This window comes from Symphodus melops (assembly GCF_947650265.1).
Source record: "Symphodus melops genome assembly, chromosome: 3".
NCBI classification, from domain to species: Eukaryota; Metazoa; Chordata; class Actinopteri; order Labriformes; family Labridae; genus Symphodus; species Symphodus melops.
Window position 1 is genome coordinate 27,235,183 of NC_136693.1, and position 19,897 is coordinate 27,255,079.

The following is a 19,897-nucleotide window of genomic DNA, read 5'->3' on the forward strand; positions in this document are numbered from 1 at the left end:
AAACCATAAAGCAATGTTTTGCCAGTTAGAGGTTTAAATGCCCTAATTTAATAAATTTATTATAACAACTGGAGTATTTATGGTCCATATTGTGTTTTTTATATGCAATCTGTTATCATGCAAATATATTACTAATATACATGAGTGACTTAAAGTTACCATGGGCCACTTGCTCATTTTCTTCTCCCAATTTAATATAGAGATAACAAATCAGAACTAGATGTAAACGACCAAAACAGTCAATAAGGGTCTGAGTAAATGGACACTCACATGCAATGTGTCCTTTAAGAGCAACTTAATACGATGAAATACTGGCTGCTCAGTGTGTTTTTATTGTATGATGAAAACATTGAGATTGTACTTGCAGTGAGCATCTTCAGTTGTAGCTCAGTGATGCAGTAGCAACAGTATAACAGTCTCTGTATGCTTGACACACATGCGCACACACGCACAGAAGAAAAAAGGCAGGAAGAAAACATGCTTACTTACTTACTTACTGTGTAACGTGATGTGAGGACTCTACAGAGAGAGAGAGAGAGAGAGAGAGGGAAAGAGAGAGAGAGAGAGAGAGAACAGAATTAGTGATCTGTTGCAGCTGTCACAAATATTAAATAGACATTTGCAAAGACAAGAAAATGCATCACATTTTACAATTTCTCTGAAAGTTGAGTAGCGATGAAAGGTTTGCTGGAGACATGCTGATTATATGGAAATGATATTAAGCATCATAAGCTTGTGTTTTCATTTGGAATATCCTTTTAAGTGCAAATATGGGATTAAGTCAGTTGGAGGATTTTTGACATGAGCCCAGCTGTGAAATTTGACAGCCCCCCCCCCCCCCCCGGAACAATCTCATGTTGTTTGCATGAGCTGGATTTGTTTTGACAATATGAACCTCTGTGTTTGATGCCAATGAAAGCCATTTGAACAAGTGAGAGGGAGCGAGGGATGAGAGAGCACGACATAGAAAGTGTGTTTGTGAGAGCAGATTTTTGGACAGAACATCAGAAACAGTGCAGAGCAACGAGACAGCTTGTTCTGTTTGCATCATATCTCACACAAACACGCATACGCAGCCTCGATACACTCATAACACAATCACACAAACGCGGCAAATCATTCATCCATCTTTTATGCCAGGATGCACAAAACTTCGGCATCCTTCTCTAAATTGTAGTTAATGCGTGTGAGAGAGAAATAGTGGGCTGAGCAAGCTGAGAATAGAAAAAGAAGAGAGGAGTGAGTGGGAGCAGAGGCAGAAGAAAGAGAGAGATGTAGGAGAGAAATATACAAGACAAGATGGACTGAAAGCAAAAGAGAGATTTGAAGAGGTCACACTTACTCTCCCTCCAGGTCATATTATGTTTCTTTCCAGGATATTCTCTTATTTTTCTCTTTGTGCTATTGTTGTCCCTTTTCAGCATTCTCATCATCTTCACTTTTCTTCTTCTTTCCATTCTTGCCTTTATTTTTTTTTATTTCGCTAACCTCCGTTATTCATCCACAGAGCTCCATTAATTCAGAGCTGGTCTAAACTGGTTTCTGTCATGTTGTCTGCTCTCATTTACATTTACATTACGTTTTTGGCCTGCAGCAGATGCTCCCAGCTACGGAAAAGTCTAAAACCAATGCAATATCCTCAATACGACCAGGACAAAAACTGGCATGTGTCGTGCATTCAGTATTTTATTTTTAGGATCAGGTGACACACGATTAGAAATGTGAGACTGGGGACAGATTTCAGTGCATATTGGTGTTTTCATGCAAAACATTTATTCCTTCCAATATCTACCAAAGAGTTTATGGGAGTTTACACACACACACACACACACACACACACACACACACACACACACACACACACACACACACACACACACACACACATACATGTGATGATATACTTTACTTTATATATAGGGTTTATGTAGCTGTTTTACACAACATTTTCAAACTTTAAAAGCAGGGTAGATAGTTTTCTCCAGATACACTTTATAACATTTGTGTTTGAATTGTCCTTGATAGAAATTAATAATTCATGTACTCTGAAAAAGAAAATTTAAAAAATAATAAAATAAATCAGTAGCAATTGTAGACGCGTAAAACCTTTGACCTATGTCGGCACTGGACCACATTTTATGAACCAATCAAGCCTCTCTACCACATGCATCCATAATCCCACACTCAAAGCATGAGCTGAAATCTGCTTCTGGACCAATAGCACTGTAAATGAGAGGCGTGGCTTTAGAAGGAGCACAGAGGGCAGCAGGGTGAGTGGATTCTCTTGTAAGCATTAGGCTGTGCTTTAATTTATCCGAAGAATAATCTACTCATCTTTAAAGCATGAGAAAGGGAGGATATAGCACTGCTAGCCCATTTTATACCAGCTGTCCCTGCCGTTAGCTCCATTATATCATACATTGTCTTAAACATGGACCCTGTCTCAGTGATATCGAGCATTGGTTTCCAAAGCAGTTATCTCAAGCTAACTTTCGGCCAGCTGAGAAACAGGCAGAGAGTCAGAGCTAAAGTGGGCCTTTAGCCTTCAGGCTAAGCACTACAATGCATCATCCTGTCATCAGATTAGCCACGCCCCTTATTATGAACAATCTTATTATCGAGTTTCTTTATTTTATTTTCTCCATCATAGTTTGCTGCTTAACATAAACATCACATATTTTCCTTGACTGAAATGAAAAGTACCTGCAAAAGTTTTTATTGAATTGATGTGCTTCAAACACATAAACTTAGTTTTTAAAAGTCTTGATATTTTTCTGAGGAGTAATGAACAAGTAGTTATGCATACTTTACTGTTATGGTTAGACATCTTCTCCAGTTGGCGGAGCTTGAACATTCGCTGTTTATTACGTCTTTTTAAACTGAGCTTCATTATTCCTTTAGTGAAAACTCAGTTGTTTTTTCTTACAATAAATTGGCTATCAACAATTGATGATACGCATGTATTTAATCCAGCGAAAAATGACATTTTCTCCAACTGACCTGTTTTCATAGGAGACATGTTGACTCGTCAGACCATGAAAAGCCAAGGTATAATAATAACAATAAATTGGTCTAATAAAGCACTTTTCTAGATACTCAAAACACTTTGACGAGGTATAACAACAAAAAGGAGGAGCTAATTGATCATTTTTAAAACGACTGTGTTCCACTGCGAGTTTGCTCCAGGTCTGCTGTTATTGTGCAAACTGGCTCGCTGTCACAGCTTACTGGAACACTTGATAGAACTAAGCCACTGTTTATACTTTTTTTTTTCACCTGTGCTGTTCCTGCTTTGACATTTTCACATGTTGGCTGTTAAACAGGCATTTTTAAATAAAGACAAGTTGAATGTTACATGGATCACCTGCGAGTCTCTGAATTTCTGCTGTAAAAAACGACCTGTTCAAAAAATACTGTGGTAGATTTTCTCTAGCGTTGTCCAAACACTGTCAGATGAAATCAGTTTTGCTCCTTTTCTTTTCCTTACAATGCAGGAACCCAAACACACACACCTACACACACACACACACACACACACAGATGGTGGAGACGTGTTTATTTTGTGTTGGCTAATCTCCATAGACGGATATATTATGAACTGTGGTAAGGGTGTCCATTGCAGCTCTTTGAACAAACGTGAAATCTTTAAATCTTTTATATTATTATATCTGTCATGTTGAGAGAATAAACACAAACAGAAAAAAAAACAAAAAAAACATCTCTTTATTTTGAGGCCTGTCTTTGTATCAAACACGTCCCTGAGTCAGTTGAGAATAGATCTATTTTTGAACTCAAAGGGTGAATGTGAGCCTCATTTTGTGATATGTTGGGGATAATTCTCAGTCTGAGGTGTCCTATAGAGCTCAACCACTCAAATGCCATCACATATCTGAAAATACTCTGATGCTTTTGTCAGAGTATTTGTTTGCAAAATGTGGTTTTCAATGGGTTTCTTGATAAATTGTAAAATTCATACATGATGCCACACATGATTCCAACGGTTACACAATGTACCTGAAGTTTGTGCAAATATAGTCATCCAATGGAACCTGTGAAGACTGATCGTCTCGATTCCTTTTCTTGTTTTCCAGTGAGTCAAAGCGGTCTTGCCGGTGATGTTTGTCCGGATCCTGGAGTTCCAGAAAATGGAAAGAGGATGGGCTCTGCTTTCCAGTAAGTTCTTTTTATTCCCTGTCACTCCCAGTCCAAACAAACACATGAAAAACTAACTTTGATTATGTAGAAATAATGTCCAGAGAATGTTATATAGATGATCTCACTCAAATCGTTTAACCTGCCAGAAGTTTTACAGATCTGTAAAAGTAACCTCAGCTCCTCCAGCTGTTGTAAAGAGATGTGCGAGGATAAGACTGATTGACTCTTAAGTCTAAACACTTGACATGTTACTTGCATGTTACATGTTGTTATAAGAAGGGGCCAATTGCTAATGCTACTCTAAAGATATCAAACATTGCTAGGGTTGAGTTGAACTGTTATATGCATTTATTATACATAGTAAAATTAAGTTTAACACTTGTTATTCTCCGCTCCAACCCTGCATAAAATAATTGTCAGTACAACACACAGGTTTGAGAGTGGGGGCAGAGGAAGATATAATCTAACTTAACTTGTTCTGTTGCTGTACAGACACCATGGCATCAGAAGTCCCAGAATTAGAGCAAGAAACGGACATCTCGTTCGCCAGTTTACTTTCAATATTTCATAGAGACTAAAAGGCTCTGTGGTTTGTGTATCATCTTAAAAGCACAGTGTTGGGGACCGGTTACATGTGAGACCTCTTATGTAACTGTTTTTTTTTTTCAATAACACTTTATTGCACTTTGAAGCAGTGTGAAACCTCTCCATCCTGTGTCACCTATAGGCAAGAAAATTACAATAATTATCTCCCTCACAAACAAACGCGCATACACACGCTGTTTCAATGTTCTCATATTGCACCTGCAGACAGACAGATTTCATATCCATTATGCTCTCGCCTGGGTCACTGTATACTGTGTGTGTCTTTAACTGTTTTCCATAACAGAGAGATTCAGCAAAAACAAAACTGACGCATCACTTTGCCCACGTTCAAATCTGAGAAAAGGTTCAATCTCATGCCATACATACCAAAAACACCTGTGTGTGTCACTCACACCCTTATTGGTCTTAAAACAAAACACAGCCCTTCACTGATTGGGTAAATCTTCATCTGCAGATGCCAGCTGTCTTAAATTGAACTTTCCACATGAGCAAACAAAGGCTGAAACTTTGTTCAATATGATTTTAACATGTATCGTCTTTTAAACTGTTTAAACTGTCATTTAACTGTCATTGGTATCTACAAATTCCCATTACTGAAAACACTCCAGGTTGTTTTTTAATTGTTTTTAATGCATTTAAAATCAATTCACAGAGAATGGAAATGAAGGTTGTGGAAATAGGATCTTGGCTAAAAACAAAGACTTTGTGACGATTATAAAATGATTCACTACATGGTGTCTCTCATCATATCAGTGGATGGGGAGACATAATTTCATTTAATCAGGAGTGAGCAATTACAAAATAATCACCTCTCCCTACGACTCATCCACTTAGCATCAGTGGCAGCTAAAATGTTCTTATGTTCCCCTCAAGTTTATGAGAAAATCAAGATGGGCATTACATCTTTTACCTCTTTCCTGAGAATATCTGCAGGCCAAAAAACTTATTTTAAAGGATAATCAGGTTTTTATCTCCAGCTCCATGGTGTTCTTCTTTACCATTAGCAGCTATGAGTGCACACACTCTGCAGGACCATCAGGGGAATTGTATGAGTTAGAGAAAGGTCATTACATCCCTGTGTATTTGTGTGTGTGTGTGTGTGTGTGTGTGTGTGTGTGTGTGTGTGTGTTTGTTTGCATTGCATGTTGGCATGTGTATGTGGGTGTGTGTGTGTTTCAGGTTTGTATCCAATCATCATTAAGTAAAGCCGGAGCAGAATTATACTGTGATCGAGTGAAAGAGGAGGAATTGAGAGGGAACATAGCTGCAGGGAAAACAAGAGTTTTCACTAACGGGCAGTCTGGATGTGCGAGGGCACATGTGCATTTCAATGAAAAGCTTTTGGTTCTTTTGAAAGAAAAAGCCAAAAAAACAAACCGTAAAACATTTCCTGTAATTGTACATTTCTCAGCATGAAGGCCTCTGGATGGTATTTTCAGCGCCATCTCCAACAGTAAAGTAGCTGAACCTCTAAAGTGAACAACTCAACTCTCTGTGACAAAGACTCTTGCAGAGAGATTTGGCCATGCTTTACCACTCTACAGTGTTAAACAACAGGGTGGAGCTGCTGAACAACCACAACACTACGCAGTGAATGTTTGGCCAGGTGGTAAACTGTGGTGTGCATCGGCAGGGAGCAGACGTTAAGCTTTACAGACAGGACATCATGCAGACTTCTACTTAGACAGCTGAATGTCCCTCTCACTTGTAAGACTGCGGGGTGTTGGAGGGAATGACAAAACAGGAGTGATCAGGACATTACAAGAGAGAAAAGAAGAAGAATGGAAATAAAAGCAGGTGGTGTAGAAATACTGATTCGATGAAACGGGAATTATTGGATGATCTGGTGACACTTGCCCAGCACAGGGATTCAAAAGCTACTTTATCATTGATAAAACAAATAAAATATGACATGATGTAACACAACTCATTGTTGGTGTACTCTATATGTTTTTCGAGAAGATCTCCAAAAGTAAGATGGGATGTAGGCGGATCCAATAAATAATGAAAATCCCAGCTGTCTTATTAAAAGCACTCAGTGACAAAGTCAAAGTTTCTGTTTCTGCCATTTTCTGACAAGTAGTGCTGCTGTTGTGTCCCTTTTCACAGAGTTGGCTCCAGCGTCCAGTTCAGTTGTGATGACAGCTATGTACTACAAGGATCTAAAAGTATCACCTGTCAGCGAGTCACTGACACACTGGCAGCCTGGAGTGACCACAGACCCATCTGCAGAAGTAAGTTCCACCTGTCCTTCTTTCTTTCTGAAACCTGCTGTGAGTGGGCATTAGAGCTAGATCTGTATATAACGTTTTCACAATGTAAACTTTAGAGCATGAGCATATGCCGGGTATCATTGTGCATGAAGTGGATTTATGTTTGGGTTATTGTGTAATGATTCTGCGTCATTAACTGAGTGATTACATTTTTTTTAATGCATCTTTTAATGCAACTGCTTCACCCATCAATATAATGAGAGGAAAGACAGATGCACAAGTGATGCTCTGAAACTCCAAAACAAATGTCTTCAGCCCTACTTAGCAGATGAGTTAGTAAAGAAGAGGATATTAATAACTTATTAGTGTATGCTTGGGCTCTCACCTGGCAGACCAAGCAATATTTAAAGAAAATAGGTTAAGCCATCTACTATGTCATGTATCCATGGCTTACCAATCCATACTGGGAGTAAATACATGTTAAAGGGTATTGGGCCGGCAGCCGCTCTGTCTACAAGGACTTGAGTTGGGAACTGAAGGGTCGCTGCATCAAATCCCAAAAGGTCTAACAATGGAATCTGGTCTGGTAGCTGGTCAGGGGGACCAGGGCAACTCCCAAGCACCACCAAGGTGTCTGTGAGCAAGGCAGAGCACCCCTAACATCTGTGTGTTAGTGCCACTCTGACATGTCTCCACTAATGGGTCCTGTGTATGTCTTTATAATAACAGTGTAAACCAGAATTTCTCTCAGGGACTAATGAAGTATGTAAAATTAATTTCTCATGGAGACATTGGACCCTTTGCTTTAAATACAAGGACTTCAATGTGATACACACATTGTGACAAACGACACTGACAACCATGAGCTGTTGTTTCAAAGTCACAAAGCCCTGCTGGCAGAACACTGTTCACCAGACAGCACCACAAGTACCTATAGGGCCATCCTTTAATGCTTTTGTTAGAATAAGGTAATTATGCAGAGGCCCTTATAGTATCATATGATAACAATGTCATTGTGATTTACTCATTTGCGAGTGTTTAGTTAAAATCCTGATTCACTTTGCGATCAACTGGCTGAGTGACTAAATAAATAAGTGAGTGGTAGAGCAATGAAGCGGGAGCTCTCGCTGGCCACATGTTTACTGACAATACCCCGTTGGGTTTATTGCTTCACAATGAAAAGTTAGACAGCTAGCATATACACTCAAGCGTGTGTGTACTAACACACACTAACATTGACAGCCTGCGTCCAAAGGACAATGTCACATACTTCATAGCTTGAGCAGTGTTCGCCTTGAGCTGTGTTTGTTTGACAGGCAGGCGGTCCCAGCGCTCAGACACATACTATAGGGTCCCTGTCACATTGTATTATTGTGTATATGTGTGTGTGTGTGTGTGTGAGTCTGTTTGTCTGTATGTGACTTCAGGAACCTGCCTGACTTCATGATAGTGGCTGCTCTTGCCAGTTAGAGACAAAGAAGAGTGACAGAGTGGGAGAGACAGAAGGACATGTGGGCTTCTTTGCACAATTAGCCTTTTAGCACAGTGTATGTGAAATGCTCTTTTTTACTCTTCGTTATATTGCGAATGAAGAAGTCTTTTCTTTTATTGAGGGGAACTTGAAATAATTGCCTATTTAAAAGGGGAAAAAGTAAACGTGAAATCACACAAAGTTTTCATCTAATTTCCAACTTCCAATCCTCATTCTTTGCAATCAGGAAAAAAAGATGTGATCAGTGGAAATGGCTAAAGTACTAAATAAAATCGAGACTTCTAATAAACATAAGATGTTGATTTTTGTCAACTAAAGATGACGAGTATATACAACATTTGTCAACTACACTTTTCTGAATTTGAATAGCAATTGCAATTGTTTCGATAAAGCATATTTACAGATGAGCTCAATGTCAATCAATCAATCAATCAATCAATCTATTAATCAATCATTGTTATAGAGCCAATTGAAATTTTGATAGATTTCAGGGCACAGTGGGAGGCTGTAGGTTCAAATCCAACCTGTGACTTTCCCTCACGCCATTCTGCACTCTCTTTCCCTGATTTCCGACCCTAAACCTTTAAATACTCCGTCCTCAGGAATACTTTGTCATGTTCTGACAATAAATGATAATTAAACCACATGAACCATGTGGTTTCTAAAACTTTCACTCAGGAGCAAAAAAAAGATAGAAAAAAACAGTGTTTAAATCTGAGAGAAATAAAAATGTCATATTTATTTTGATAGTTATCAACTATTACTCAAATTTCATTTTTAGTCATGTTTCCCACAGAACTATCTGTGAGAATACAGAGGACTTTGTTTCTGTAGAAAATCCTAATCTGTCTGTCAGGCTTTAAACTGAATTGACCAAAGTACCAAGATCGGACCTTGTTGTGATAAACAGTAACAGCTGCGTCATTGATCTTTACATTATGGAAAAATATGTCCCCGACACAATTTGAGCAATTGATGGAAGTTATGTCAGAAACGGTTTCTTATGAACAAGTGTTGGTTAAAATCAATAGGGAAGGTGAGAACTTCCAGAGGTTATGGGCCACTTCTTTGCTTTTACATGACATGTAGTACCACTGGTGCATTGTGATGATAAAGATGTGGTACTGTGTATACTGTGGTTAGTGAATTGTTATTTTGGTTCCAATTATGTCACTTGCTTGTTATGGGACTTTGGGTATACTATTGTACAACAACAATGGTGTCTGTTTTGTTTGTTGAATGTTAAATTCAAATAAAAACTTGAATTACAAAAAAAAAAAAAAATCCTAATCCAAAGGGGCAGACGATGACACACCTTTACGTGAAAGAGATGCAGCTAGACACTGGCCATTGTCTGCCCAATGCCAGACACTCCCCTTCTATTACTTCCCAGTCCTATATTGTTAATAGTTTGTTACACACAAACAGGTAGGCAGGCAAAGGCTAAAAATCCCTGTGCTGGAGCTCTCTGTTGTTTTTTAAAACTCTTTTGTGATCACTCTCCTGGGATTTAAACCCATGAGCGCCTCTCATTCTCTGCTGAGACTTTAATGTTAATTAGAAGGCTGTCTCTGGGATGAATCGCCATGAATGTGTGTCTGTGTGTGTTTCGGAGTGTGTGTGTGTGTGTGTGTGTGTGTGTGTGTGTGTGTATACCTGTGTGTTTCAGCTCTCTTCTCTAATTAACAGGCAGATCAGTCATCTGAGGACCTCCCTCCCTCCTCTCTCTTCCTCTCTCCCCTTTTCTCTTGTATTTTCTGTCCCTCTGTCTCTTGCCCTTATCCTTCCCTTTTCTTTCCTCACCCTTTGTCACATTATTTTTTTTTCTTACCTTCCCTGCTCTGTTTCTCTCTCTCTCTTCTGTCTTTTCCCCTCGTGTGGCTCCATTGTATGTAATAAACCTGTCCAAACTTCCATAATATTCCTACCAATGTCCCTCACACATCAACGCTGCTCAAGTTCTTCATTACTCTTAAGTTGCTCATTTGTCCTTTCTTGACTCTAATGCTTTTACCCCTATGTAACTGGCCGTTAAAGGCAATGATGGCCGTCGGCTAAGTCATTATGATAGATAAAAGGGCAAATATATGATCGGATAAAACCTCCTCTGCAGTTCGACAGTGTCTGTTGACTAAAACTGACTGGAAATGTCAAGTAAGCTCTTTGATATTGCCCAAGAGAGCGGTTTTAATGTGACTCTGACACTTTTTTTGGTGCCAAATATCCCTTTAAGGCAATAATACATAGGTGATTCTGTGTGGTAATCAAGACAAGAAATATTACTTTGAGCATCTCTCAGGGCAAAATCAATATGGATAAAATAGAGCACCATGGGGAATATAATGAAAAACGGTGCTGATAAAAAGAACGTGCAGCCTGTTCAGAAGAAAGACGCTTAATAGAATAGTTAAGGTGCAAATGTTTCAAGAAACAATTTCAATGAATACATATGTAAAACACTGTTCTTACATGACAACACAACTAACAATAAGACAAAGAAAAGGAGTGTGGGCGCATCCACGTTTGATAAAATACAATCTGTAGAAAAACACAACATTTTAATGTCAAAGAAGATTTATCTTTGTGCTATGTACTTCATAAATTTCCACCCAAAATAAAAGGTATGACTGTCTATTAGGCCTGTCCACAACTAAGGATTTACATAGTCGAGCCTGACTCGTCAACTTTTGCTCTCAGTCCACAGTCGTTGCTGTTGTTATTTTTTTGCTCATTGATCCTCATTCTCAGTTTAATCACAGAGTTAAACTATTTGTCCTCGAATCTTTGAATAACAATTTATTCTATTGAACATCGTTTTTCATAGTCAGTAAGTCTGCATTTATGTGACCTTGTAAATATATTACACAATAAAGCAGGCACACACTGACAGCCCAGTGTGAGCTGGTTGGACCAGTGACAGACAAACTGCGTATTTTAATTTACCATTTGAAGATTTACTGAACTCTCTTGGTCAATAATGCACCGAAATGAGTCTCCATGATTAAAATTCAGTAAAAGATGTTATCAAAATGTTTTACATCCACTTTGATCCAGGAAACTATTTAAAAATCTCCCACTGTTGAAGGCTAATCACATGCAACTTTGTTACCAATATGAATTCTTCGGGCTGATTTCTTCATGCTCACATTGGGGAGATTGATTGATGTACTTTATTGATCCCAAGCTGAGAAATTGTGGTTTTCAGAATTTCGTTCAATGTATTAATAAGATTATATTTATACTAACATAGATGATTGAATGAATACTCTGTGTGGTTAGCCCTACTTTATAATGAATGATGTACATACAATTGTGGCACTTCCTTTGATGTTTATCCAAAGTTACCAAACATTTTCACTGAAATTTTTCCCTAAACAAGTTACCTAAATATAATTTTCCTGAAATCTCAACCTTTTCTATTAAAAATGTCCAAAGTTTCCCTGAAAATTCACCAAAGTTACTAAAAATGTTCTTTGAAGGATTTAAATCAACAGCAAAGATGTTCAAGCTACTGATAACTTCACCTGGATGAAGTTAAAATGTACTGAAGTTACCACATGCTGTTTAACAGTTGTTTTTTTTCCCCTTCTAAAACCTCTTCTTCACTGGCTTAAGTACATTGGTCTTGTTTCCTCCCAAGACTGGCTTGAGTGATTTTCTCTGTTTAATCCATGATCTCAACGTCACTGTGTGAGCACACCATGCAACACCTGCAATTTCCAGATGCATCAAGCAAAGGTCAAGCGTACGGTGTTGGTTGTCTGACAAATGCAGAGCCTTGGCATGTCTTCACAGTTGTCAAGATAAGAGAAAAATATGGCATCAGAGGCACTTCAATTACAACAGGAAAAAAAGGATAGAAATAAGATGATCTATCCGTTATGGCTCTAAAGTGTGTCATTTCAGCAGTTATCTGCTCACAAAATAAAAGAGCTGAAGAGTAATCTAAGTACTTGAAACCACTAAGGTTTAATTAGATTTAGTTCATTACTCCCAAGCAGTGTTTCGGGGGACATTATTGACTATCCAGCATGTGAAAACCATCCTCAGAACGTTTTTGCTGGACCTTAAGGCCTAAATACAAGAAGCAAATGTGAGGTGGCTGCAACAATTCATGTTTGGCAGCAAACAGTTTGCTTACAAAGGCTTTGGCTTTTTTCAACATAAAATATACATTGATTTTTGAATAGATGAAAGACAGTGTTCAGCCCACAGCCAGTATTTTTATTCACTGCACAGTACTCTGGCCTGTGTTCTCTAACCAGAGTATCAAATCTATGGTTTGTGTTTGTATCCTTTGAACATTTTTCTCCTAAAAGGCAACATCAGAAATACCTTGAATTTGTGCAGCGTATAGTATGGCAAGGACATCAGTAGCTCAGTGTGTACAACCACAATTTCCCCCAAGGAATTAATGAAGAATCCAAAAAAAAAAGTACAGGACTTGGATTGGAAACCAGAAGATCCCTGGTTCAACTCCTGGTGGTGACCAAGTCTGGACAGTTCACTTCCTGAAGCCAGCAGGCACATTTAGAGGGAGACAGACCACACTTTACTCTTTAGTTACACCAAATTATCATCCTGAATGATTCGCTCTGTAACTGCCACACCCTTTATTCTGTCTTTTCATATTCTCTGGTAAGAAGTCATTTAAAATCTGTGTGCATAATTTTTGATGTAAAACACTCTGTCACTGTCTTCTTTTTCTATCTTCCTCTGCAGCACGTACATGTGGCAGCAACCTAAGGGGGCCCAGAGGGGTCATAACTTCTCCTAACTACCCTGTTCAATATGAGAACAACGCACACTGTGTGTGGGTCATCACTGCAATGGACTCTGGGAAGGTGAGCTCATCCTTTATTTTACCCGGCAATTCGGTGATCAAAGTTATTCAGATGTGACAGAGAGGAAATAAACCTCCTGTGTGTTGCATTGACTTCCATCCAATATGAACTTACGTCATTATCTTAACATGTTAATGTGTTACCTTTGAGACAAGTCATTACTTTAGCATTAGTGTGCCTGATGTGTTGCCAATATTGTTGATATTCATGTCAGATATTGATAAGTCTGTGTTGCGAATTGTTAGCTTTATTGGTTGGTGTTCATTATTTAGGTTAGGCTTTCACCTCTAATCTTCTCTGCTTAAGAACGATGTAAGGAGCCGCATGCTGCATTGAATAAAAACATACTCAGAAGAATGAACAGTTGGGCATAAATCTGCATCTTACAAACTTACAATCATGGTGGCATCCAGGTATGACTAGAATGTGTTCATTTCAACTATTTGTATTTCAACTTTATAGCCTAAGCCATTTTCCCACGTTAACATGGAGGAGGCGGGGTTTATGAGTTATACTGCAGCTGGACAGCAGGCGGAGCTTTTAATGTTTTGGCTTCACTTTGTGGCGGTGGTTGTTCAGCCCATCTAATTGTAATTATACAGTATGTGCAAGACAATGAAATCTTGCAAATTACCCAAGATGCACTTTGTCCATTGAGAATATTATTCAAGAGAGACGAGGTGTTTCACAAGAAAGAAGTCAGGAGTGAGTGGTGTCTTTGATTTGTTCTCTTGGTTTTCCTAACTCATGAATCCCAGGTGTGATTGTGAGGCAGGACGTCATTGCATTCACAGTCTAGCTCTGCTAAATGGAGATTTTAAGATGCGTCATAGAGACTGAGAGGCAAGGCAAAAAAGAGAGCATGACTCGCAGTAAGAAGTTGTTAGAAATCGTGACCACACACACTGAATGTTTTTGTACGTGGTCAATTGTTAGGAAAGTTGACGAGTTGTTGTTTTAGAGTCTGAGCTGCTTTCTTGTTTGCTGACTGAATTGTGTTTACATTAGTGATCTTATGGTCATCGGCACACCTCTCCAGTATTATGAAGCCACTTTGTTGGGAAGTCATTGTAGTAGAGACATGAATAATTCACAAACCTGCGGTACACCCTCTCAGGTTTCTTTATCTACAGTATTCTTCTTCATGCCTGCATATCTTTACGTCACTTTCCTCTTCTCTCCTCTCTTGTTACCTTTCCTTTCCTCTCCACCTAACCTTCCCCTTAGCTCTCTCTTTTTTTAACATAGCATCACCTCTCTTTATTCTCCACTCCTTTCTCCTCATCTGCTCTGCTCAGCGCTGCTCTCTGCCCATATATTTCCTTCTATCATCTTCTTTCCTCCTTTCACTTTGATTTGTCTAAAATGTTAAGCATGAAGACGGCAAGAGTAGAGAGAGGGTTGAGAAAAAAAATTGAAGCAGGCATGGCAGCAAGCTTATTGAAGGCTACAGAGAAAATAGAGAGAGGTAGAGTATAAAGGAGGGGGAAAATGGCTGAATATTCAGCGAGCTACTTCACGATTAAAAAGAGAGCTCCAGGAAGAGAGCAATGGAGAAAAGACTGAATGTCCAAGCAGGTACTTGACATGTGACATTGAAGTTTTCTCTAAAGACGGATGGAAATGAAGTCGACGCACCGAGGGTAGAGGAACAGTCAGGCACAATGAAGGTGAGAGAGCAGAAATATGCCAAAGGGCGAGAGAATAAAGGGATAAAAATGGCCTTTGTGCTCTCAAGTCTGTCACTCTGACCTTGATGGAGGGAAAAGGGTTACACAAGTTGGCCAAAAAGTAAAGTGTTGTTTTTTTTAAAAGGACCAGAATTTACAGTATTTGTATATCACTCCCACGATGCCCAGACATCTATTATTATCTACTACGTTACAACATATTGTAATCACATTTACAGACAGGTGTTTATAAACACTTATTGAACATTGAACATTGAACATGATCAGTGTCCTGGAAAAAGAAGACACCAAGGATTAGTACCCTGTGCATTAAAAAGAGTCTGCTACTTAATAATGTGCTCCTCCAATATAAAGGCTTCGTAACGGAGCCATGACGGCACAGTGTTTTTTGTTTTTTTGTTATTATTATCTGAGTTGTGAATGAGTGCATGTTAAGAAAACATTGCCAAAGTAAAATCATCTCTGCAGCCTTTTTCACCTGCTCTAATTTTAAGAAAAATCACAGCTATAATTATAAAAAAGTTAATTGAGTTCTTTGTCAGAGGTGGGAAACATACTATATTGATGTGACAGATGGAAAGCTTTGGTGTGTATTTTTGGGTTCCCTGGGTTTTAAAATAGAGTACAATACCATAGAGTATAATAGATTCAAACAGCCTTACCTTATGCAGATGAAATGCCTTTTATCTGTTTGGTGTACTGACTGACTGAGTGTGTGTGCGTGCTTCTCTTTTTTTATTGTGTTTAAAATGCTTGAGGTTTGAGAGCACTTTAAGAATGTGCTATAATGACAGATTATCAGCTACTACAGCTGCTGGCATTTGCAGAATGTCACTATCTCCATACACAGAGGGAGAGACAAGGACAGAGACGAACACGAGGGTAAAGACAGTTATAGACTAGATGAGTGTGGAGGAGAATACAATAGAGGAGAATAGATTAGACTCAAATCTCATTGAGTGACACAGGGAATGAAATCAAATCTGATCCATCCTCTTACTGAGACATCAGGGCATTGTGTACACCATGTACTCATGTTGAACAATCCTTCTGCTCTTTAATGCTTTCAAATAGTTTTTAGAACTTTTAATTGAACACTTTCTTGAATTATTCAGCAACCTAAAAAAACCTTCATATATGCTTATCTGCATGCTCCTTATCTGATTAAACATGATCCTGCAGACACTGGCAAGTTGGATTGTTCTTTTTGTTGACACACTAGATCATTACATATAATGTTCTGTACAGTCTAAACCTGCAATTTGTGCAAAAAAAACTGTAGTATAATGAATGCAGGCACACTCGTTTTTGTACATTCAGTATATTATTTAAACAAGAGAGTTGAACATTGTTGACATGAAGAGAGAAAAGTCAGTGTTGCGCTAGTCAATGTGAGTGGAACATAAAAATGTAAGAAAACATATTGAGCTGCAGTTTGCTGGAAGATGCAGACAGTCTGATCTTTCTGTTCGGCCGAGGGATTATTAATCTGTACAGCGTCTGTCTGGCTTTAGCCACAGTTCACCTCGAAGTTTTATGTAGTGGAAAAATAGCTGCAAATTATCAGGAGCTGTACCGAAAAATCCCCCTTCCCCAATACAAATCATGTGTTTTAAACATTTTTCAGGAGGCAAATATTTACAGATAAATGTCTGGACTTCCATTGTTGCTTGTAAAAGAGAGATTATCCAGGTGACACTTTGTATTACAGTTGTCCTGACTTCTGTGCCGGCTGGCAGCAAGTCACAGCTCACAGCAGCTTAGTTTCTGTTTTAAAGACACAGCGACCAAAAACAGAGCTGTCTGGCAACTTGAGGATAAACCATAGATATTAATTGAATGTGTACGCAGCCTTTGCACAGTAGAGAACAGTATAGAATGTATTTTTTTTAAATTTACTTTCTCCATCCATTTATTATCTATAAAGCGTTTCCCTTTCGGGGGTCTGGAGCTGATCCCAGCTGTCATTGGGCGAGAGGCGGGGTACACCCAAAACGGATCACCACTCAATCACAGGGCTGACATATAGACAGACAGCCAACCACACTCACGGGCTATGTAAATGCATGTATGAGGAAGCCTGAGTGCCTGAGAGGGAACCCACGTTGTGAAGAGTTTACATGTTCCCCCCGTGCAGAGAGGCTCCTCTCCGACGATGGTTTCAATTAGGAACGTTCTCACTGTGAGGCAACAGCGTTAACCGCTGCAACACCATGCAGCCCCTAACTAATACTGCAATGACGTTATTAAATATAACTAATGAAGCTAAGTTTAAAAGAGTGACGAGTTGGAGATTTTTTGAGAGAGAACATGATCTTAAAGGGAATAAAGATTCAGATGAACAACAGTCATCGCTCTGTAAAGATTTATTCAATCTTAGCCTCCTTCTGTCTGTCATTTTCTCCTCATCATTTTCCTCCTTCCCTCTCTCTCTCTCTCTCTCTCTCTCTCTCTCTCTCTGCCACAGCCTCTGATTGACCATTATTCCAGATGACTTCTTTCATCAATAACATGTTGTACAAAATTGAGACAGAGACAAATGTTTTTTATCGGAGCGAGCGTGCCTTTTCACACCCTCTTTGTGTAGCTTGAAGCGCACAAGTTTCCATAGCCAATAAGTAATTCAGGCTGGTTGTCATTCTGTTAAGTCCTGACTGAAAGCAGCACAATCAATATAGTTTGTAATGGCCTGACAGCCCGCCGGCAAATTGTGTGCTTTAATTTGTGTGTGTGTGTGAGTATGTGTGTTATTTTTTGTGCAAGTGTGTGCACAGGCATCTGAGTGTGTGATTCTATGAATGTTGACTGTGTGTGCTCTATCTGCCAACTTAATTGCAAACTGCCAGAGGTTGTGAAAACATGTTGTAGGCTGAACTGTCAACTTTCAGGTAGTGGTGAGAAACAACCTGGGGTTTGCAGCACAGAAAAAGACTAAGTGATGTGTGTGTGTATATGTGATTGTGTGTGTGTGTGTGTGTGTGTGTGTGTGTCAATCTTTAGATTAATCAGTATCAAGCAGATAATTATTTTGTTCATGCCTAACAATGCCTGGCTGCTCAACACACACCTACACACACACACACACACACACACACACACACACACACCCCAAAACTCTGAAGCGCCTTGCCCATTACGCCTCTAATCAGTGCTGTCTATTTCCTGATGAATACGTTTGAGCATGTGTGTGTGTGTGTGTGTGTGTGTGTGTGTCGGTGGGTCCGTGTGGCTGAATGTTATTAGGTTTTGGGTCATTTTCATGCATGGATCATCATTGTCACTTGAGTGTTGGCAGGGCACATTCTGTGACGTTCGATCAGATTCTGTTAAGTTTGACTGGATACATGAATCGAGGCCATTAAAGACCAATAAAGGACTGAGCCAGAGGTCCACTTTGACTCTAATACGTTTTAGTGTTTTACAACATGGGTGCATTTGATCTAGACATAATGTGGAGTGACTGTTAAAACAAGGTTTAAATGGACAGAGAAGCCGACACACGATCATTGATATGTAAACAAGCCAACAGTTTGTTGTTTTTGGTTGGTTTCCTATTATTACGAGATAAAGATCTCGTTATAACAACAAAAGCATTCGGGTGGTGGGGTGGCGATGAGGAGGCGCAGGTTTGTTTATGGTAGTGGCCACTACACCAGTGTGCTTTCTGTCTGAACAGCCTTAACGCCTTCAGATGCCAGTGCATAGTCGACAAGCTTGTGGCAGTATCAATTATATTACTTAAAGAAGCTAATATTTCCCAATGCCTTAACCAAGACAGAAATAAAACACAATCAAATCTATAACCCTGTTCATCGTTGCCATTTGATCTTCCTTCCTCTGCCTTCCACTTCATGAACGCTCAGGTATGTTTGAAGTATTTGTGATGAGATTTTTATCTCTTTATGACAAGAAACTAGGACAAAAATGAAAATCCTCTCATGAATGTAAAAAGCTTCCGTAGATTTCAGACTTTCAGGTCCCACAAAATCATTGAGTTACCTCAGTTTAACTTTAACTTCATTTGTAAAGGGACCCTGTACAATATTAAACATAAATGTTGCCATTTGATTTATTGCACCAGAGTTAGCTCAGAGCTAGTTTACATCTGCAGTCCCTCGGTTATAATTAAAACATCAAATAGTAATATAAAATATAAAAATATGTCTGTAACAAACAGCAGACTATCTACACACACCCACTGAGCACACACACACAGACAAACACATCGAGACACACACACTATTTTATTTCAACGTTATAAGACTCTCCATTGAATGTGTTCTTAAACCTGCTAAAGTTTGCTCAGTTTGACTGTGAACTGAACATACCACCTGCTCTGTATTTATCCTTACCTTGTTGCAGTGTGAGGCATTCATTGCTGCTATTATGGGATACTGTGTTATTATTAAATCACTACAAATTATACAAGATCGGGCATTAGTGAGGTGAGGACACAGACATAAGAGCAGTGTAAATAATCATCAGTGTCTATAATGAATAGACATTCACCAGTAGCTGCCTAATTAGCATAATATCTCCATTCAAGGCTTTCTGCTTTTCAGCCGTTTGGCTGTAATTTGCAGTCTGACTGGCCATATTTCACATTATTAGCTCTATGTTTGGCTCTCAAGTGGAACCTTGGACCTATTTACTAAAGAGGGCTGTCTGTAGTGATGCATGAATGTCTAAGGTTACATTTCGTTCACAGGCCTCTAGCAGTGAAACACATGAATAGATTTTTCTTTGGAGTTGTAATGTAGGAAAAAAAAGACCTCCTGGGTTCACACATTCTTAAAACTATCATCATCTAAAGAGTTTCCCAACCTGCTGCCCTTTTATGTCAGCTCATTTTCTGCTGTCTCACCGATTATTATGCAGCTTCCACAGACGTGTCAC

General features: G+C 39.0%; 1 protein-coding gene across 3 annotated transcripts in view; it reads left to right on the forward strand.

The window, feature by feature from the left end:
* LOC306821691 (CUB and sushi domain-containing protein 1) overlaps positions 1 to 19,897 on the forward strand; it is a 418,062-nt gene that overhangs the window by 238,491 nt on the left and 159,674 nt on the right. For 2 of the 3 annotated variants that reach the window (XM_079340244.1, XM_079340245.1), the window contains exons 8-10: positions 4,092 to 4,173; positions 6,871 to 6,995; positions 13,189 to 13,310. In XM_079340244.1, coding sequence (XP_079196370.1) covers positions 4,092 to 4,173; positions 6,871 to 6,995; positions 13,189 to 13,310 — 329 coding nt within the window. Of the gene's footprint in view, positions 1 to 4,091; positions 4,174 to 6,870; positions 6,996 to 12,897; positions 13,311 to 19,897 lie in introns of those variants that run through there. The other variant, XM_079340246.1, reaches the window with a different exon arrangement.